A 12,587-nucleotide genomic window follows, 5' to 3' on the forward strand; every position below is an offset into this window, starting at 1 on the left:
ATTAAGATATGGGAGGAAACTAATTTGATTAAAATATAAATCATTTAGAAATTAGAATATTACCTATTAATTTCAACACTGCTACCATCATGACACTGAGCAGGAGTAAAATCAAAATTGCCCTTCCTCCATCGATCAAGTATGTGCTTATCATTAATATACAATTGTTTTTCATGCTTCAAAACCATGATCGAGTGAGCACACACAATATCAGATGATTCAATTTTTTTGCAAATACAATAAAATTGCTTCAAATCAACCTTGTACTGAACACCAAAACTATTTCCAGACATATCTTGAACTTCATAAACCTTTGTATTATTATCTAGTTGCAACCTAAAAACACAAGTTAGATTCAAAAACTATATAATTTCATGTTGAAACCTATAAAATATTTTGTTCGTATATACACGACAAAATTGCTTCTCCAATTCTAAATCTGAGATTAGCACAGGTGCTGTGCTCTTGTCCTTATGGTCCAGATAATGCTCTCTCTGCAAAATTCTACTCAAACCAGATTCAAAGTTGACAACAAATTCAGCAAGAGTTGATTTGGATCTGAGATAATTGTCAAAAAATGAATTCATACTGTTAACCCTTTGGGTGATGTTCATCCCAGCCTAAAATCTGTCATTGAGAAAAATTGGCACCCATTTATACCTATGTCTAAAAATGCTCTTAAACCACGGTGCATCTTCATATCCAATCTCAACCATTAACTTCCTACAACTTTCTTCAAACTATGATTGAGTTTTCGCTTCGTATACAGTTGCATTCACCAAATATGTTAAAGTGACCTTATCATCCTGACCCCCAAACTTCCATGGTAACTTATGAATAATGTCCCAAGCACAATATCTATGGACAATATCAGTTCCCAATACATACCTAACACCTTTCTCAATACTCGGGCACTGATCTATCAAGATATACCTGGTTTGACACCGTTCATGCAAGCAGCAAACTTCTCCACGCACCATATGTAGTCTTTCTCGGTTTCTCTTCCAAGCAGGGCACAAGCAAAAATGGTTGTTTGCCAGTGATAGTTAACACCGACAAATAAAACAAATGTCATGTTATACCTGAAAGTAAAAAAAAAAACAATCAAATCAATTGTGCAAATATGAACATTATATCCTATAAAATATCATATACATCATATAAAACAACACAATATATCCTGCAAAATATCACATACATCATGTATATTATGGCTATGTGATGCAAAACATCACATACATTCTATAAACAAGACCAATTTATCTAACAAAATACTTTATCCAAAATAACAAGTAAAATGACATAAATACCATATAACAATACTAAATCAAACATGTAAAATAACAAATAAACCCTATAGAAATACTTAATGAAATATGTAAATAAATATAGATGACTAGATCTGATACAAAGAAATTACCTATTTGTAAGGTATGTGGCATTCATAACAACGACATCATGATAATATTTGTAGGTTGTACGACCACGTCCATCTGCCCATAAGATATTCCATAAATGTGCATCATTCGTATGCTTGTACGTATACCAGAAGTTTGAATCACACAGTTGCTTCTCAAAATAATCAGCTAGCAGATTAGCATCATGACAACCAAGAGCCCTCAATTTTTTCCTCTTGTACTTGTCAATGTGGTTTCGAGCATCCTTCCGTGAAAAGGTACTCTTATAATAACCACTGGCCATTTTTAAAACAAGTTCAATATTATCAGCTGTAGGCAACCCTTGGTCTGAATTAAATTTCAACATGTCCTTGAATCTCTTTGGAATGTAATGATAGGCTGGGATTAAAAGGCAGAACCTGGAGTGAGATCATGGTTATGCTCTAAATGCAACTTCGTCACTCGCCACGATCCAATCAGTTTAGAATATTGTATTTTCATAAACACCTTGCAGTTTGAGTTTCCAGAAGGTCTCCGCCTCTTTGGAAAACGTTCACCCTCTTTAATTTTTTCATGCTTTCCTCTAAATTTAATGCATTGAAAACGGCAACCGACAACGGTATCACCATTTCTGTAAATTGTTTTCTTGCATACCCCAAACCCAGTTTGAAAATCATAAAGTTTAAAAAAATTGTGTTCTTCTTCAACGGAAAAAAGTCATCACCAACTCCAGGAGCACTTACTAAGGATTTTTCTGATTCATCACATTCTTCTAATCCATGTTCTACTAAATCTGAAACTCCTTCTGCTGGTGCATTCAAATTCCATGGATGAATCTCTGACTCTCCTGATCCTTCACTTACTACAGTTACCAATACGTCTGGTTCTGCATTCAAATCCAATTGTACAACTCTATTTTCTACAAATTCATTATTGGTAGAAATATCACTTCTCAAATCTTCATTTAAATCAAAATCCATCCTGTACGAACTGTAAAAATCAATAATAAATAATGTAAGACACCAACAAAATAGAGACGAAATAGAGACGATTTCTAAAGAGGAAATAAATCGCGACTAGTTTGAATGAAATCACGACGAAATAGAGATGCGAAATTCTAAAGAGGAAGGAAATTGCCTCAAATGCGGAGAAAATCTGATCGGAAAGGAAAGTTTTGAAAATGAGGTTCAAAAAAGGAAATACACAATTGGGGTTGGAATGTTTAAATAGGAGATGAGACCCATTAGAAGGTGGGGACCGGAGGTAGTTAAAATCAGTTAAACGGGAAATAGATAAGATCTGTGAACATAACATGAACAAAGTTCTGTAGATGAAAACATTTTTCTCAATTAGAAATACAATCCGCCTAGACGATTTTACAAAGTCCAATCTAACCACATATATAATTTACCAGCTAAAACAGAGATACATGTTAACAAAGTTCAATGCGTTTTAAATAATTAAGAAAGGAATGTACTAAATATCAATAATGAAAATCAATCAATGTAACAAATTAAGCTCATATGATGAACAATACCTGTGATGATAATCACTAATGAAGAGGATATATTTTATTTAGGATTGTGATTTTTCAAGAAGCATAATTAATTAATCAAAATAACTCAGTGTACTGTATTCAAATATCTATCGACATGATCCTTCATAATTAAATATATTCAAAGAAAATTCCTACAATTATCAAACGCCTGTTTCTCTTTTCCATTACTCTGTACTTGTGCACATATGATACACTTTTGTATATGTTTATACCTTTTATGACCTCACTGTGTCATAGTACCAATCTGTAATTATACTCTGAATAGCTTTTACTAAATTATTGTTAATTATAGGGTACATCTGCAAGGTTTCAAAAGAATGAAAGAAAAGGGAAATAATCTATTATAAGAAACAATAATTATTTAACCTTGTAAGATTTGTCTGTATATATTTAAAAGAAACATCTGACATATTTCATGAAAGATTAACGAATCAAAAAAAGAAATATACAATTTTGTTTTGTGTGTATATATGCAGAGACTACACACTACAAGCACTATGAAGTAAATTCAATTGCAGCCCCTCGATAATAAATCAGACTAAATCTACAACCTATATGTTTTATGAATAAACCAATGTAAACGACAGATAATATACAAAATGCTTCATAAAAGAATAGAGATAGAAGCCTTGCTTCAAAATTTATATTTTCCCAAGTTGCATCTATAAGATATCATTCTTCTTAGGCTGGTTCCATTGTGCCAAAGCTCTACACAAAGAGCTAAAAAATGAATTTCTAGGAGGGCGTATAATTTTCCCATGAAGACGCTTCCCTGCAAGGTATGTATAATTTGAACCAGTCTTCTTTAGTCTTTCAATCTGCAATGTAAACCAAAAGTATCAGTATACAAGATTATGTTATGCCTCAATTATGGTATGACTGGGTTATGGATCAAATAAACAAGGTAAGAGCGTCTAACTGACAGCAGTTTCAGAGGCAACAGAAATTAAGTTCTGGTTTTAATATGCATATAAAGAACACAATTTAAAACTATTTCATGAGAGCGTACCTTGCTTACTTTTCCGTCTTTCAAATAGTACCGTATACCCGACCAGTTTACTGACTGTGTAATGTAAGAGCGGAAGGCGGATATCGGGAACATGAAATTGTCAATTAATACAGCAAGGAACACCTACACATGCATAGTTTAATATCAGAGAGTTGAGAAAGATTGCAGACAGTGAATTATGTAAGAACAGATATGAGATATCCCTTGAAACACCACTATTCCCGTACATAATATTTTAGTTTGGGCTTGAAACAATCTCGAAGCATTCATAAGAAGACACAGAAATCAAGTTATACCAAATCAATTAAATAGTTAATAGAATAGGCTTGATACCGACCAATACTTGAGTGTTGAGTATGACATGTATTACCAAATCTTTAGTTCTAGGCATAGAGGACATTGCCACTTTATATACTTGAGAAGAGAATGTAGCATATAAAAGTGCTTACAAGTCCCCAGTTAAATGAATTCAGGCAGACTCGTGGACCTTCAGGAGTTAACAAATTGCACAGTTGAATTTCCACTTTTGTCAAATTCCACATTGATATGAGCTCCAAAAGTGTGCAGATTAACAGAAGACTAGCCAGAAACAGACCTGATCAACAATGCAGCAACATAAATATCAAATGAAGTTTGTAACACCCATGATTTAGCTCTATTCATATAATTATAGTACACTAACCACATGAGGAGGCAGAGGCTTCCTTTAATGAGCTTTCACTAGTGTACAGTGCTCGGAGTAACACCACCACATGCACCGCTACCATAAAATAGGGGAAAACAAAAGCCCAAGAGAGGTAGCAGTGTACCAAAAACAGTGCACGGTTCATAAACCAATTGACCTTTGTCACGTACGATTCAAGAACAAATGTCTGCTTCCTCAGGTAATTCCAGTATCTGTATTAAAATTTGAAAAGAGACGGAAACAAAAATATATGTATGAGAATTAATAGTTCAAACATTTTTCTGAAAAAAAAAAAACTTTTGAAAAAAGTTGCAAGTTAATGCTCCTAATTTTTTTTTTTTAAAAAAGTGAAATTTAGGCATACCTTGAGAAACTTAGATCACTTGCAAGAGGGTGCGGAAAGATTGCAACTGGTGGGGAGCTTATAAGTCTTTTATGTTGCCCTATAAAGCACAATGATACCTCAATAGATATGAGCTCTCTACTCAATCATAATAGTTCATAAATAAAGTAAAATAAAAGGCGCACATCAAAGCTATAGGATGGCTTGATTTTACCTGGAGCATGGTCAAACACAGTAAAATACAGATTTGTCAATACAAAATACTGCAGTCAGTTAGGATTCATTCACAGTGACTTGATGTCAATTTTTGTATCCATCAAAGTAGATTTTAGAATTAAAATCTACACATTTTAATTCCACTATCATAAAAGATGGGTTTTGCTTTAAATTATGTTGCAATAAAGAAATGTTTGCCACTTGCATTCTGCAAAAGACAAGGGTTCCATTTTACAAAATACTATCTCAGAATTCTGTTTGCTAAGCTCACAAAAGATATTCAAAAGCTTTAGAAAGGAATGATACCAGCAATAGCTGCTAGGGTCATGTCATCTGAGTAACCACCATCTCTCAGCGCACTAACAACACCATATTTGTTCTTTCTAAAATCATCAGCATGCATCTAAATAAACAAATAATTTTAGAAATGTCAACATATATTTACATATAATTACTATTTATAAAGTATGAACGTAACCAGACATAAAGATAAAAGATTATACCATCATGCAACCACCCCACAAAAAGAAGGTCTTTCCACCAGTTGCAAATCCCAAAGAACAAGGCTGAAATCAGATTGATAAAGGAAAAGATATTAACACATGTATATCAACGAATTGGTGTAATAACCAATCACAAACAAATTGGATGAGCAAGTTTTTCAATGGTTCAACCTAAAGTTCTCAAGACAGAGTAGTACATTAAATGGGCTAAAATAAGATGTGTGTTTTTAGCTGTTCATCCCTTGAATCATTCAAAATGATATTCCAAGTACTAAGACCTAAATACTGAAGATTATCATACCATGTGATATTCATATATGCAATAACTCCAAAAGCTTGATGAAGGCATATCAAGAGGAAAACCAGTTTGAATAAATATCTGCAATGTATAAACAAAATTAAGTTACCTTAATTATCAACAAGCTAAATAGGACTTAAAAGATTGCTTTGAACGATAAACAAACAAGCACAGCAGTCTTTGAAAAAACAAATCAGAAGTTGCCTATTGCCTTGCTGGCCCATAAAATAGTTAACTAATTTCTAAGTGTACAAATCAGATTACAATCTGCATGAATCACAAATAATTTTGCAGTATACCTCAGGATTCTTCTCCATTTCAGCTGTCAGAGCTCCAATTGAACCAGGATGGAGCCTGACATCATCATCAAGAAACAGAACATACTTGCTATCTCTGTGCATTTTCTCTACTCCAACCTATTAGATAAGAAGAACTGTTCCAATGAGGCTTCTACCAATATGAAAACTCCATATGCTATAAAGACTTGTATTTTAAGAATTAAGAAAGAAAGGTAAATAGTTTGAAATTTAAAAATATATATTTCCAGAAAAGAAATGTTTGACTTAGAAAACATTTAATTAGAAAGATCAAGGAAGGATAATTCATTCACATACTAACTGATTGTGAATCTTTTGGCTGCATGTGGTTGACAAACCAGCCACAAGGATTTTTGCATTGACATTGTCCTGATAAAAATAAAAGGTGAAAAAACATGAGAATCAAATTTTAACTAACTGAACTAAGAATATGCCACAATGTCACAGGTAAGAGGGTTTGAACCTGAAAGTTTGAGATCAGCTTACGGATGGCATGATATGCTGGATCTTCAGTGCTCTCCACTACGAAAATAAACTCAAGAGGGCCTCCATAGAGAGAAGTTATCTGAAATAAAGTTTTGTAGAAATCTGTTAAGAATAGTTTTGCATTGATAACCAGTCAATTAAGAACAAAAAAGAAGTAAAAAAGTTAAATGAACTTGTTTAAGAATTTCTCGTCAAGATGGAAGTTTATATCGCTCAAGTCAGACACATGCATGACGGTTGCTGTTAATGCATCAGGGAATTAGTTATCCATTCTGATCCTTCAGCAATGTTCTTGTGTTGATAGTTGTAATAGTTAATTGTTTGGTGATTAAATTCTGTTTCTAATTTAATAAACATTTCGCTTTAATTGTATATACTGCCTACGGGCATTTTAGTTGGTATGGCTAATGAGATTTTATATGCTTTTTTATACCCAACTTCAATTGATCCAAAAACTGCACAGACACTTACAAAGTTACAGCTATTCGTAATAAGTACACATGTACTATCTTTTTCCGTATCATTTGTGTTTGGATTGATGGCTTATCGACGCATTGCATGAAGGATAATAAATTGTATCAGTTTGAAATTATACTCACTTGACTTCTCCAGTTCCTTAAATTGTGCTCGCCAAAGCCCTTCAGAGGCATAACTACTGACACCATAGGTAAATTTGATTGAGCAGAGTGTTCCAGGTCATTTATGTTGTCACACAAAAATGCAAAACTATGACCATCTTCTTTTCTTTGTTTCATTTGCCTTATAACCTTGTTCCTGTGGGGGGAAAAACCATCAATTCTATATGAAACGAACATTAATCGCACTACGGCACTAGCCAGTATATCATGAAAATCTAGTCAACCCCATGTATGTCAATGTGGTTTATGTTGCTGCAGTGTATAAGCTCCGTTGAAACCCATAAGTCTTACTTGAGTCTCAGTTTAAATAACCAAACATCAAGGGGCCCAAAAAGTTAGTTTCTGATGACATTGGTACAATTTAAGAGTGAGATTGTTTAAGTACCTGACAAAGGCAGCAAAAGCCCATCCTGTAGCAAGAAATAAGCAAATTGTGCATCCCTGCAGTTTAGCCAACAAAATTGTTCATAAAAGGCAACAACTCATCATATCAAGTGAACAATAACTTAATGACGAATGAACCATTGGACTAGAAGAATAGCTGCCAAATAGTATGTCATAATTTCACTTGCCGATCCCATTTCAATTTGGACTTTTTTTTACTCCTTAAGAATATAGATAACCAAAGCTGAAATAAAGAGAGGAAAAATTTGTATCCGTCTGGAAAATTTTGGTTCGGTTTTCAACCAAACTGAAAATTTTCGATTTAAATGGATCGGTTTGGTTGAATTTTTGAATTATTTCAGTTTAAATGGATCAGTCCGGTTTAGACTTTTCAAAACCGACAAACCGAACCGACCGAATTATAATGGTTCAAGTATGGTTTATATTTTGTTTAGTTCAATCATTGCTTTTTTGCTTTCATTTTGGTTTAAATATTATAGAATATCTACATATTTTGTATGGAATTGAATAACTTGTGTATGAAAATGTATATTTTTTGTTAATAATGCTACCAATATGTTTACTTCGGTTTGAACCAAACAAACCAAAATTTACTTTGGTTTGTTTGGTTCTTAATCAATTGTTCGGTTCGGTTCGGTTCTATTTTTGAAAACCGAAAAAATATTTTGTTTGGCTATTTTACTTCGGTTTCAACTAAACCGACCGTTTGAACACCTCTACGTCTTATCCCTTAATTAATACAGCTTTTTAGGGATGTATTTCCCTCGAAACATGAATTATCATTGAGGAATACTAAATGCCAAATGTTAGTCAGTCTCAAATCAGAGAAAAGAAATTCGAACCTGGATCAGAGCTACAATGGCGAGAGGAGAGGAGAGAGCGTTGCTTAACGAGGCCAATACGACATCCATCGCTTCCAGCCCCGCCATTCCCCCTTCTCTCTCTCTCTCCTTTAGAAAATCTTGGCAGCGGCTGCCAAGATTCCCTTCTCTCTCTCTCTTTAGCTCTCTCTATCTCTGTCTCTCTTTCTCTCTTTCTCTCTCCGATCCAATTTTTTTTTTAAATGCGTGAAGGGGGAACTTGAAGCAGTGTCCCCTTAGCTATGCTAGGCTGTCTCATGTGTTTGTACAGATCCTGGCGGTAAGAACGAAAGATAAATGCGAGGGAGAGAAGCAGAGGAATTCGTATCCCCTACGTTACCTGACTGAGTAGAATTGAATCGGACGGTCCGTAAATGGATTGACACGAATCTAAGAGCACAAATAATCCATGCCATCCCGAATCCCGACCGTTTCAATTGGGTTGACTCAGATACCTGGGAGGATACGGATCCGAAGCAGAGCCCGAATGATAGATATACGGTCCGTTTTTGAGATTCGTGCCGCATTAAAACTGGCGACTCAGATTTTATTGTACCCAGTCAGATATTGCACTGGATCTGAAACCGTGGCGTACCCCGAGCTGGTTCGCGCTCCGACTGACCCGGTAACAGGCTAGAGGCGACTAACGGGCTTGGCGGCACGATCTCTCCCATTGGTAATCAATGTAGATTTTAAATGAATAAATAAATAAAATAAAGCAATGCAGGTTGGTGGAGCCCACTTCCTGGCCCGTGGCATATAAGCATTTGGCAATGTGGCATCCGGATAGCTATGCGTTTGATCGTATCTGACCAGGAATATACTTGTTAATGTAAGGCAGTACTAAATAGTAAATACACAGCTACAGAAATCCTGTCAGAAACAGGCCACACATTGTGTATACGCCAGTAATAGCATGAGCGTCTCTCAACTCCTCAACTGGATTTATCATTTATGGATGAGTATTGACTAATGAGGAGTTTAAAGTTTCAAATGATTTGAGATTGGAAATATTCCTCCAAGTGATCCGAATCTGTGACTGTGGGTCCTTTTCCTTTGTGATCCAAAATTTTAGATAGAGCTAGCTGCTAATGTCATTACAGGCTGGATTTGGGTTTGCGTCTCTAATTCTCTCAATTATGCTTTTGCTTGGTACCATAACCAGATCATCTTCAATATTTTAATTTAATGTTGCACAACGGTTACTTGTCCATTCCGAAAGGATTTCCTGATTTCGTCGCTCTCGTTGCTTATTTCACTGTCAGCGGAGAAGGTGTTTCAATGTGAAAAGATAATTAATTGATAACACAATTTTAATAATGGACTTCTCAATAAATTAAATTAAATTAAATTAAAAATATATATGTATATGTTATCGGACACGTAAATAGTCTCTCCGATGAACCTTGTTATATTCGTACGCACGTTTTGCTATGTATTTAATATGATATGTTCAAACTTCAAAATGTGGCTGTGTCAGGTACACAATTCAAAATTCCGTCAAAAAATTGTACCCATTTAAAAAAAATTAAACGAAATTTTGATTTAAAAAAAATAAGTAGCCATCATAATTTGACTCTCCTATAAATTCTACTTGGTAGATAACGTATCCAATTATCTTACGTTTATACCTACGTATCCAACTAATTATCTTAGGTTTCCGCTCCTTCCGGTTTTCGCGATCTCTTCTCCAAATGATCTCCAGATTTCTATTGAATTTCACTTTATTTATGATATTCAACGACGATCTCTATGTCCGAAGTGTGCAGCGGGTTAGTTTCTGGCCTCTCTCGGGTCAAATTATTGTTGAAAATGGGCTGCAAATGTATTAAAAAAATTTATTAGTCATTTAATATTATCTGATAATTTCAATAAAAGAAAGTGTGAAATAAACGTTTCCTTGCAGATTGCATATTCTTTTTTCATTAAAATTAAAATTCTTCGTAGAATGCAATTGATATAGTTCTCAAAATAATATATTTATAAAATTATTATTTTTTAATCATTTTGGAAAAAAAAAAAAAGATAACAAAATTTTGTGTGTGTCATTATTCCATAAATTTTCAGATTCTAAAATACAAAAAATATAAATTATTGTTTAACTATTGTTTTGGAAAAAAAAAAAAAAAGACTCCATACATTACACTCTTTATTTTCTAGATGTGCGGAAATTTAGCATTTGCAGATTTAAAAATTAGAATAAACTACCTTGCCAGATGTGCGAAAAAATATATATTATGTAAACATTTTTCTATCTCTAACAATTTGAAAATCATGATAAAGAAGAAGTATTTACTTCGCTGTTTGATGACTCAATAGGACATATAAAAATAGGATGTATAAAAAATATTTATATATTTTGTAGATTGCAGAATAAATTATCTTAGTAAATAAAAATCTCCAAAGGATAAGTCGAATATATTTTTTTTCTTTTGCATATTATAAAATAGAGAACGACTAACAGTACCCCCCATTTAGTCCCTTATCTTTTCCCCGTGCTAAAAGACAAAAAAAAAAAAATACAACGGGGGACCACTAACTGACACGCACGTGGTAACTACCACCAATGAGCAGGGTTAACGCGATTTTATTCATCGTCAAAACATATAGTATTCATTCCTACAAATTTAAAGTATTCATACTTATTATCTATAATATTCGTCATATGTAGACACAAACTAAAGGGGGCCATTAATATTGGGGACCAGTAACGACCAGGGGGACCACTGACGACATATGACAGCCTGGATTGGAGATCGCAATCGTCTGAAAGCGACATTTGCCAAAATTGGGGACCACTACAGCGAATCTATATACTAATTATTAAGTATTTATTGTTGACAACATGAAGTATTCATATCCAACAGTCTAGTATTATAAGAAGTATTCACACCTGACACTAACAATATTCATACTGAAAATTACGAAGTATTCATACATGTACGAAATAATTTATACAATTGAAAATTACAAAGTCTTTTTTTATAGTAAGTATATAATGTTCATATCTAACTAATAAGTATTCATATCAAACTAATGAAGTATTTATATCTAACAACATGAAATATGCATATCTAACTAATGAAGTATTCATATGTTGCACTCTTGACAACCTTCGCTGGGCTTAGCATGGACCCCCTCCAATGGTGCACCATGCTCTCCCCGCCAGATCTCGATGGTGCACTACGCTCTCCTCGCTAGATCTCGACGGTGCACCACGCTCTCCTCGTCAGATCTCGATAGTGCACCACGCTCTCCTCGCCAGATCTCGACGGTGCACCATGCTCTACTCGTCGAATCTCGACGATGCACTACGCTCTCCTCGCCGGATCTCGACGGTGCACCACGCCAAGAAAGAGAAGAGGCGGAGGCTGTGAAGGTCGTGAAGAGCGCAAATTTTGTTTGATATGAAAAGATATAGTTGGATGGCTAGAGAAGAAGGCTTTGCCAAGAGAAAAAAAGGCTGGACCGTTGGTTAAGATGCAGATTCTAGAAGGTTGGAGAAATAATTATTAATTATACAGTTAGGGAGATAGTTAGGGGACTAATATGCGGGGACAACATCCTTACTCTATAAAATATAGTTTTTTTTTTTGCTTTTTCTTTTTATATTTTTAGATTGTTGGTTCCACCTTTTTTTATTAAATTAAAATCTTAGAAGGATTGGATTATGATATTTTGAACGTACATAGTTTATCCATTAAAAAATGTTCCCGGTCATATTGGCGAGGAGAAAAAATCATATAAGCTCATTTAGGTTTTAAATAGGAAAAAAAATGTTGCCTATTATTGAGACTGGTTTTATAATAAAAGAACAAAGTTTAGTGTGCGTCGTATTGTTTAGATTTGTATATTGTAAAATACAAAAACAT

At 34.1% G+C, this 12,587-nt stretch overlaps 1 protein-coding gene across 2 annotated transcripts; it reads right to left on the reverse strand.

The window, feature by feature from the left end:
- Positions 1-3,342: 3,342 nt before the first annotated feature.
- On the reverse strand, positions 3,343-9,017 carry LOC144575734 (uncharacterized). Of its 2 annotated transcripts, none has more exons than XM_078325972.1 (14): positions 8,698-9,017; positions 7,836-7,860; positions 7,412-7,586; positions 6,790-6,891; positions 6,624-6,695; positions 6,309-6,425; positions 6,013-6,090; positions 5,712-5,774; positions 5,515-5,611; positions 5,014-5,092; positions 4,647-4,861; positions 4,414-4,559; positions 3,965-4,087; positions 3,343-3,773 (listed from the first exon to the last, which is right to left on the reverse strand). In XM_078325972.1, the coding sequence occupies exons 3-14, from the start codon at positions 7,565-7,567 to the stop codon at positions 3,618-3,620; spliced, it is 1,404 nt and encodes a 467-aa protein (XP_078182098.1). In that variant the 5' UTR covers positions 7,568-7,586; positions 7,836-7,860; positions 8,698-9,017; the 3' UTR covers positions 3,343-3,617. The 2 variants fall into 2 exon arrangements, with proteins under 2 accessions (XP_078182098.1, XP_078182097.1); XM_078325971.1 differs by having other exon boundaries at positions 7,836-7,891.
- Positions 9,018-12,587: the final 3,570 nt, after the last annotated feature.

This window comes from Carex rostrata, chromosome 24 (assembly GCF_964058835.1).
Source record: "Carex rostrata chromosome 24, lpCarRost1.2, whole genome shotgun sequence".
In the NCBI taxonomy this organism is placed as follows: Eukaryota; Viridiplantae; Streptophyta; class Magnoliopsida; order Poales; family Cyperaceae; genus Carex; species Carex rostrata.